Source organism: Scardinius erythrophthalmus (genome assembly GCF_964197995.2).
Source record: "Scardinius erythrophthalmus genome assembly, chromosome: 9".
Classification (NCBI taxonomy): domain Eukaryota; kingdom Metazoa; phylum Chordata; class Actinopteri; order Cypriniformes; family Leuciscidae; genus Scardinius; species Scardinius erythrophthalmus.
In genome coordinates, this window is record NC_138229.1 from 20141134 (window position 1) to 20151106 (window position 9973).

The window sequence follows — 9973 nt, forward strand, 5'->3', positions numbered from 1 at the left end:
CAACACTATATGCCAATTGAATGATTTCACTCAACTAACCTAGGCTATAGGTTTTAATGAAAGCAAATATGTCTGAAATCAAATCTAGGCTACATATAATTCATGGAAATACTGAATAATAACCTCATTAATTACAATAATTATTCATTATTAACATAACTTTTACTCCACAATTCTAAAAACATTATGTTTCCTCAAATCCATTATTAACAAATAGACACACAAAAAAACACTTTGATATTCAACGAACATAATATGTCATAGATCACTATTTTCCAGAGAACCTCAAAACTGTTTCGACTGACTAAATCTCACAAATGTTGATATTCAGATGAAATGCAAAATTAAAAATTGCGGATAGCCACTGGAAAATATTTCTGATTTACTACAGTATCAACCCCATGCTGTTCCTTACATGTGTTACTTCATTTCCTCTGTGGAACACAGATGTTTGCCATTTTATCGCCACCACATCATTAAAATCAGAAACATTTAATCTGAATAATTCAGCTATATTACCTGTCTCAGGCTGGCTTGTCGTAGGAATTCAAAGATTGCTCGAGTTGTTTCCACCCGGTCGAAAAACAAGGACGCACAGTGCACCACTTGCAGCGGCATATCATAACCCTAATTAATCTTACAAATGCTGTTATAGTTTAAAACAAGACAGGAATTAATAACCACTCTTGGGGGAAAAAAATGAGCACTCCTCCGCAGAAACGCGTGTATCCTAAACTACCTGTGTGGATTGTGGAGGATCATCATGAGGTAGACAGGACATAACTTCAGTCCTTGCTGATTTGGGGCTTTAAGTCTAACTCCAACTAACGTTACTGTAATTTAAATGACTGCATATAAACAATAAAATAAAATAAGACAGAGGTTTTGAATGATATGTCACCTACTAAACGTGTAAAGCAATTATGAAAGACAAAAATAGTTATTGAAATGTAATTTCCACCTGCTTTAGGTTGTACAACACATATATCGTGCCATCGGCTCTAAACATATTCCTATGAAGGACATTAAAATGGTCCATTTGGACTCACATCCTGATCTCCTCATCCCTGTGAATATGCCTGCTGATACGGTGTATGACAAAGAGACTCTGCTTAGGTGAGTTTATAAGGGTATTTCATCAACTTTGGATGCTTTTATAGATCAGAGGGGTTTTGTTTTTAATTAAAACAGATTTAATTATTTTACATTAATCTTGGAAACATTTTACTGAGATCATAATGTATTTTTGCTACTTTTTAATTTGTAAAATACATTGTATGTACAGATTTAGTTTATATATATATATATATATATATATATATATATATAATATTGTCATATATATATATATATATATATATATATATATATATATATATATTTGTGTTATTCATCATTTCCAATCAAGTTATACTTTTGTCGAATTATCCGCCCTCAAAAATGAAAATAAATATTTAATTGATTGTATTATGCTAGCTAGGCATAATGATTTAGCAGGAGAAAGAAGTCATCCATGTTATTCCAAAAACATTTAAAATGTCTTTTTTAACCAGATAATGCTATACGTCATTTGAAATGTGGTGGAAATGGTCTTGAATCATGATCTTTAGAGATATTACAAAGCATTGTTATTTTTGTTTTTATACATTTTTTAATTAGTTTTTATTTTTATATTTTCCATTTAAATTTTCATTTTAGTTAGTTTTAGTATTGTGTTGTGTGTTTTTGTCATTTTTTAGTACATCTATATAGTTTTTATTATCGGAAATGTTGCCTTGGAACTAGAAGAAATAAAATAAATTCACATTTTTTACGTTTATTTTATTTCAAGTAATGAAAATGTTTGTTTATGGTTGTTATTTGAGTTGTTACAAAGTTGACAAATCAGTAGACAATTATTGACAAAAAGTTGACAAATATTGTTGTTTTTATTATAAATGATTTATCGGTTTTTATTATAAATGATTTATCGGTGTACATCATTATGTTTATTTATTTATTTTTTCATTTCATGTGCCCTCATAATCTTTAATCAAAATAACTTCCCCTCCCTCTTGCATCGACTCTTCTTCTCTGATGACTTGTTTACTGGCGCGAGGGCGGGACAACCTGTCACTCACATGAGATCACAGCAGTAGCAAACCACAACGATCCAATCCATTTCCAGTGGACAAAATCAAGTTCCGCCCTACATTGTTTTCTTAGTTAAAATGCTGGATATCTGGTTATGGACTTGGATATGTCACAATAGCGTAGAAAAGACTACCGCAACTTCTGCTTCATGCCAGTGTCTACAAAGCCAAATGTGCTCCTAGTTAAAGAGACACCCATAAATGCCTGTACAAATGAATAAAAAACATGAATACTCCTCCGTCTATCTATTAGAATCAGAGAAACTTTAAAAAGGCAGTTCATGCTGTTGAGACTAAACCCCACTGGTATGTGTTCACATTATTAGTTGCAACAGTGAATATACAAATTGACATGTTTTTGTTTGCTCTTGCAGTGAGCTGAGCATAGAGAATTGGATTATGCCAATGGTCTATGCTGGACACGTATCCCATGTAGCTTGGTTGCATCCGTACTGGGCTCAGCAGATCAAAGAAGGGGAGCACTCCATGTGTGTGGGGAGAGATTCAGCCACGACCACCATCAGGTCAGGTGCAGCAGATCAGCATGTAGCCATGAGATGGCAGCAGACCTTCATTTACTATTAATAAGAATGAGAGACCTCCACGCTGTCAGGAAAAATTGTACTGTTAGAATCGTGTTTAAAAAAAAAACATTCATAAGAAATCTCTTTCTCTTTGCAGGGTGACAAGCAGAGACGATTACTTTTTGAGTGACGCTCTTTACGTTCCGCTGGATCAGCTGGAAAACCCCCAAAAATTACATTTAGATGTCATTCGAGTGGATCCTGCCAACAGTTTGCAGGAAAGAAAGCATAAAGATGGACAAAGCGGTGCTAAAATACCCAAAGCAGCTGTAAAGGAAGACGGTGATGTGCCGTTCAAAAGGGACAGCCCGTGCACTTCCTCTTCTCAACCGCTTGATGGCAGCACAGCATCAGGAGACGTCACTGACACGGTCATGAAGACTGATGAGGGCTCAACCAGCTACATCACTGACAAGCTTTTAGCAGTTATAGAGAAAACTGACCCTTTCATACTTGACATTGACTTGGATTTTTTCTCCTGTAAGAACCCTTTCAAGGAGATGTATACACAGGTAGAGTGAGTCAAGCACACAAACCTTTATAGTCTTCTTTTGTTTTCCCTCAAGCCTTTGAATGCTTTGTTTTGTTTACATTCTCACACCTACACACTGATATAGAAAAAACTTTATAGACAAATGGAAGGTATTGATTCACGGTTTAAATGGAAATGGTTTCTTCATGACTCATATGGAGTCAATATCTTTATATATCTATATTCAATGTCTGTTTTCCACTGTTGTCATCTGACAGGAAGAGTATGACCTTCTTCAAGAGTTATACAGCTTTAGCAGGCCACAGCAGGATCCAAATGAGGTAATGAAGATTCCTAATCAAATGTAGCATAACTAATCACGAGGCATTCATTCAGTCGTGACTCGAGTGGCTTTAGACATTCCTAGACACCTTTAGGGAGTGAAGCTAAATATCTCTTATTTTTAAATATAACTATATATAACTCCTTATTTTTCCTATGTTTTATGTCTCTTGATTTGTTACATTTGTACATATGTCTTTCATTTATTTTTCTTTCCAGCACTTTGGTCCACTTCGGTTGTTAAGTTAATGTTTAATTCAACTTATGTGTTGTAAAAATTGTGTATATATTAGCTGTTACAAATGCTTTTATCAAAATCATTGAGAACTGTTTTATCATTTGTGCTTGAATTGTTGAAATCTTATCACATTTGAATGCTGACAAATACTAGGGAACTGCATCTGTTTTGCATTTTTCTAGTTTAAAACTATTTTAATTGCAAATTATATTATCGCATTACAGTGAGAGAGTAGATTCAGAGGTAAACTTAAATTACTTAGTGTTGTCACAATCACAAATGTACAGTAGGCCTACACTACCATTCAAATGTTTGGGGTTGGTAATATTTTTTTAATGTTTATGAAAGAATTATCTTATGCTTACCAAGACTGCATTTATTTGATAATAAATGCAGTAAAATGCACTGCACTAATATTTTAATATATTTTAAAAACTAAAACATTTTTGTGATGGCAGAGCTGAATTTTTAGCAGTCTTTAGTGTCACATGAAGTCACTCTAATATGCTGATTTTGTGATAGCGTGATACTTTTTTTTTTTCAGAATTCTTTGATGAAAAAAAATCAAAAGAACAGCATTTATTTGAAATAGAAATATTTACTGTCACTTTTGTTCAATTTAGTGTCCAAAATCTTACTGATCCCAAAAAGTAATGTACTTCATTTTGCTTAGTCGCATAGAAATAGTGTAGAATCTTAAACATTTATTTTTCATGCAGGTTTATATCAAGGTATAAATGCTATCCTCTATGTTCAATGTGGTCTCTGGCTTTTGGACCTCATTGTATTATGGCGAATACGGGACAAGAAGGCACATTTTCCAAGGTGGCAAATACAGGTACTTTCAAGGTGGTCTTTACATTTCCATTTGTTGGTTTTCAGGAGGAGCTTTTAGATTGTGTAGAGAGACGCACACACCAGCTCGAAGACCTTGAGGCTGCATTTGCTGACCTGGTGGAGGATGACAGCCAGGAAACTGTTGAACGTTTAGCAGCAAACCCAAGGTATGCATTACTGATCTCATTGAGAATGTAGAGCTGTGCTTTTTGATTGTAGCTCCATATCAGCTCACCATTGGACTCGACTGATTGGTATATGGTCGATGTGTATTTGATCAAGCAGGAGATGACAGCCTCATGCATTGATTTTTTTTTTTTTTTTTTTCACTTTTCTTTCTTTGCAGAATGCAATCTCTAGTCAGACTTGTACACAGCCTTAAGAATCGGACACAGTCACCGGACTATGAAATGGTGAAGAGTGTGTGTGTGTGTATGTGTGTTTTAATCATGTATGAAATGTCTGTAATTCCAGATATCTCAAATAGTTCTTAAGCTTTCAGAGACTACACTGATGTATGTCTAAAAATGGAATTAGTTTCCTCTTTTTTGACCTTTAAGTTCCTCTGGCATAATTGTAACCCAGTTGGCAGATGAGATCCATCTATTTTACTGTAGAGAATGCATGCAGTTTTCAGAAATGTGGCTCATATCCATTCTAGTCACGTTGTTTCTGTTTGGGGTCAAGTTGAAATTGAACAATGTTAAAATAAAATAAATAAATAAAAATAATAAGCTGTCATATGAGACCCCAAACATAAACAATGCAAAATATTTTGATGGAAGATGTTTGAGGTACTGTATATTGTCAAGTGAAACATCTATAAAGCCTCCTTTTCAATTTAAATGACAAGAAAAATATAATATATATAGTTTATGATAAAACCTTAAGAAAAATAAATGTAATTCAAGACATACTTTACTTTCTTAAAACAAGTAAATATCTTAGGTAAATATATCTTGTTTCAAAGATGTTTAGATATTTTTTACGAAAAATGAGATGCACAATACTGATTAAAAAATAATGTTTTGCAGTGATAGGGGAAAAAATGAAGTATCAGCCTGATATTTAATTAAGTATGTTTTTGAGCTATTGACAGGGTTCCTACACAGTTTTATCATACAAGCAGTGTTTTCATGGCAAAGATTTAGTGATCGTTTAGTAATTGTCAGACATAACTGAATGAATTCAAGGCACACATTTTCATTATGCAAAACTGTGAGTCGCTTTTGAACTTCACTGAACGAATGTGCCACTCAAACCAGCAACAAATAAAGGAACAAACAATCATCTCAATCCGACTGTACTTTGCTGTCTGGTGATTGTGCAACATCAAACCGCATTTACAATATAAAAGTGATGTGTCAGAGGTGAATATGTGGATGCAATACAGAGTTTTTGGTTTCTTTTGATCATGGAAGTGCATTCATGTTCATCACTTCAAAAAATATAAATGTTGTATGGACTGTTTTTGTTAAAAATGGTCTAAAAAAGTCTACAGAGGTTCGTAAATTTGAGTCTGGAAACATTTTGAAATGGAAAATGTGTAGGAACCCTGTGTTGAGGGTCCCCAAATAGAACATGAACGATAACAAATTTGTTTCATTTGGTTTGTAGTGCCGAGGCACGTTGTCAGCGCCACAGACTGATATAATTTGTGCCTGTGGTGTTGAATCTAGGTGCATCAAGCAGGCTTGACCTGTGATTTCTCTGAGCTCCCTCACCACATCAGCAGTGAGGAGGAGATCCAGCAAATGATCACGGCCGTGCAGCTCTTCCTGGAAGCTCTGCCCAAGCCCACCATTGTCACTGTATCACGGTACATTAGTCATTAGAGCTCATAGCTGTCTGTTCTGTGTCTCCTTTTGAAAAGTACATTGGGTCCTTTAATCTTTCACTAATGATTTGTAACATCCTCTAGGGTTAACAGCATTTGGTTTTGTTTTTTTCCCCTCAGAGAAGCATCAGAAAATCATATTTCTTGTTTTCTTTTCAGTCTGCATTAATTAGCATTGAAATGTATGATTTGATGAATGTTCTTTGGCCCCAAAGCAGATGCTTGTATCTGTGCAGTTGAGGCAGATGGTGTTATGTGAGACTTGTGTCTCAGTGATCTGTTAGTGTGTTTTTTAATGAGAATAGACTCAACATTACACTCATCAATCACACTCTTATCTCTGTCAGTCAGAGGGAGCTCAACACTTCATGGTCCAATATTTTTCATTATCTTTTAATACCCAGTTCTCTGACTGATGGTGCATCACCATGGCCGACATGCACCATTCTTTTTATTTATTTAGTTCTTTTTTTTGAGTGGCTACTTGTGATGGTCCTAACCATAATGCAAGAGGACCTGTGTTAAAATGATATTAATATATATATATATATTTCAGAACAAAAAAATTTATAATATTTTAATATGTATTTATTATTCACTTCAAAAGTCTGAGGATTTTTAAATGTTTTTGAAAACAGACTTATGCTTACAGAGGCTGCATTTATTTGATCAATATACACTAAAAACTGTAATATTGTAAATTAATATTATTGCGATTTAAAATAACGTTTTCTATTTTAATACATTTTAAAATGTAATTTATTCCTGGTATGCTAAAGCTGAATTTTCAGCATCATTACTCCAGTCTTTAGTGTCACGTGATCCTTCAGAAATCACTGTAATTGTTGAAAACAGTTGAGCTGCTTAATATTTTTGTGGATGCCATGATACTTTTTTCAGGATTCTTTAATGAATAGAAAATTCTAAAGAACATGTATTAATTTTATTATTAATATTATTATTATAAAAGTTTTTAGTGTCCATTTTGATCAATTTAATGTCCTTGATGAATAAAAGTACTAATTTCTTCAACACAAAAAACAAAAACTGGCCAAAACCTTTTGAACAATAGTGTATGTACGTGTATTATTGTTTATATATGTGTGTGTGTGTGCGTGAAATCAGCTGATATAATTTCCATCTTGTAATATACAATAAGATTTAAATGTTTCTTCAATTTCTTGTCAGATCCAGTTTGGATGAGTATTGCCCAGCGGAACAAGTGGATTCCATCCAGAACAGTGTACTGAACATTCTAGAGTCCCTCTTCGGCTGCTTAGACGTTCACAGAGAGTATGAATCAATATCATCAGAGAGCACATCACAGACCCCATGAAGACAACAACAGCTGCGGCACATTCTTTATCAAAGGCTTTTTTGAGATTGGCTGTGTACTCATTGGTATTGTCTGCATCGAGTACATGTGTAATAAGGTTAAGATGTATGGATGCAATAAGGAATGTAAATGAGCTTCCAGCTTGAAAATGGGTTTTTAATTTAAGAGGTTTGTAGTATATATTTGAAGTGCATTGTTTCCTGATATGAGATGGAAGGGTTACATTTGGAATTAAATACCGGGTTATAATTTTTCTGCATTGTCTCAAATTATTTTTTATTTACACTGTGAAGTAAAAACCCTGAGATTGTCATAAGTATTCTATGCTGCAGTCATTCATTGTGTATCCATACTTCAGTTTGGGAATAGCAGAAGCATTGATACAAGACAGCACATTTCCCCTCATCCTGTGTGGCCCCTTGTGCCTCAGCTGTCTTTGTCTGAAGCCTGAGGCGATTACCAATTCATCTGAGCTTTGTATGTGGCACCCTGTGCTTTATTGCTCCACACCTACAGACTTCAGAACTGCCACGAATATGCCTGACCTGACTTTAAATTTCACTGCATGATGAACTGTGCTACTGCTAACAAAGGAATAGTAACCCCATAAATGAAAATTCTGTCATAATTTTCTCATCCTTGTGTCATTCCAAGTTTGCATGGCTTTTTTTTTTCTTCTGTGGAACATATAAGATATTTGTAAAAAGCCTTTGTTTTGTTTTGTTTTCCATAAAATGGAAGTCAGTGGAGTTCAGGGTTGTTTTGGATCCCATTGACTTTAATTGTATGGACAAACACAACAGAAATTTTCTTCAAAATATCTTATAATAGTATAAAGACATTCATACAGGTTTGGAACGACATGAGGGAGAGTTAAAGATAACGATTTTTTTTTTTTTTTTTTTTGTCGAACTATCCTTTTAACTTTCAAAGTTCTATGAAAGTTAATGTATTAGTCTGATAACTTGCCACAGTATATAAGTCATTATACCAGGGTAAATTATCAGACTAATACATTAACTTTCATAGAACTTTGAAAGTTAAAAGGATAATGCAGGATATAGGAGTTTGACATTGTGGTGTTACATAAACTCACAGTCCAGAGGGTGTAAGGAGACATTGGTCACAATTACCAGTCACTTAAAAAGCACCGGCTGATTGGTTGCTCGACTAATCGGTGGAGACAATGGTTCTACAACAGCAATTGGACTGAATCCTGTGAAAAAGATTATTCTACAGTATCCATGTAGTTGCATCTACAGCATCCTCAACACTACATGACAAGAACGCATTATCAACTCACTCTAAAGGCTCAAATTAATTCAATTACATTTTTAGCATGCATTGACTCAGCTGGATTTGTATTCCTAATAAATAGTTTTTAACGCCTACTTGCAAAGATAATCGGGTTGTCTCTCTGAACTGATTTCAGAGTGTGATAAGCATCATCATGCTTGTAACAAATGCTGAACAATGCATCACTTGACATCAGTTAGCAGGTCAATAGCAGGCCGCATCAAAGCTGCTCTGACAATTACTAATATTCTGTGCCATTACTTATACAACATCTGAGTTTAGAGAGGTACATGCATACAAAAAATGCTTTATTCAATTTACTTCGGATGAATACAAGCTTCCATGATGAATTAATATGACCTGCCATTTTAGATGCTCTCAGGAGAGCAACTATGACGCATGCTGGTTTTCTCTACCCACATTAACAGTATTCTCAGACTGAATAATGAGTCCTATCATTGGTCTAAGTAAATGGTTTGCACCGAATAACACAGCAGCTGAATGTCTAAATTGTTTTAACCCTGAACTCAACCCAACACTAGCAAGTTTTTTCCTCTTTTCTGACTTGTGTACCCTACTGGAAACAGCAGTGGTGATCCGTCACAGGTCCTACAGCAATACAGTTAAATGTTGTTGTTTTTGAACTCTTTCTAATGTTCATAATGTTTATATAATGTATAATTATATAAATATTTGATTTATATTCAGAATACTAATCTAAGAGGTCAGCCTAAAGGCAAACCGGCCAATAAGAATATGCAAATGATTCACAGTCATTTGTTTCTTTCAAAAATGTATCTTAAAAAGGCTCAAAAAATGAATAAATAAAACCGCATGTCTCCTGAAAAGGAGCTCTGATAAATAAGGATGTCCAAGATAATGAAAAGGAGAACTACTTA

General features: G+C 34.3%; 1 protein-coding gene across 1 annotated transcript; it reads left to right on the plus strand.

The window, feature by feature from the left end:
* Window positions 1-541: 541 nt before the first annotated feature.
* Window positions 542-8410, plus strand: cUnh5orf22 (chromosome Un C5orf22 homolog). The gene is made up of 9 exons (XM_081373871.1): window positions 542-768; window positions 971-1116; window positions 2507-2656; window positions 2814-3228; window positions 3467-3529; window positions 4651-4772; window positions 4952-5018; window positions 6285-6424; window positions 7631-8410. The coding sequence occupies exons 1-9, from the start codon at window positions 700-702 to the stop codon at window positions 7776-7778; spliced, it is 1320 nt and encodes a 439-aa protein (XP_081229997.1). The 5' UTR covers window positions 542-699; the 3' UTR covers window positions 7779-8410.
* Window positions 8411-9973: the final 1563 nt, after the last annotated feature.

Excerpts from the sequence above, each read along its gene's own strand:
- cUnh5orf22 (XM_081373871.1), top strand. The coding sequence starts at position 700 with ATGAGCACTCCTCCGCAGAAACGCGTGTATCCTAAACTACCTGTGTGG. Across the intron at positions 1,117-2,506 it reads GACAAAGAGACTCTGCTTAG|TGAGCTGAGCATAGAGAATT; the intron begins GTGAGTTTATAA and ends TTGCTCTTGCAG. Across the intron at positions 3,229-3,466 it reads TCAAGGAGATGTATACACAG|GAAGAGTATGACCTTCTTCA; the intron begins GTAGAGTGAGTC and ends GTCATCTGACAG.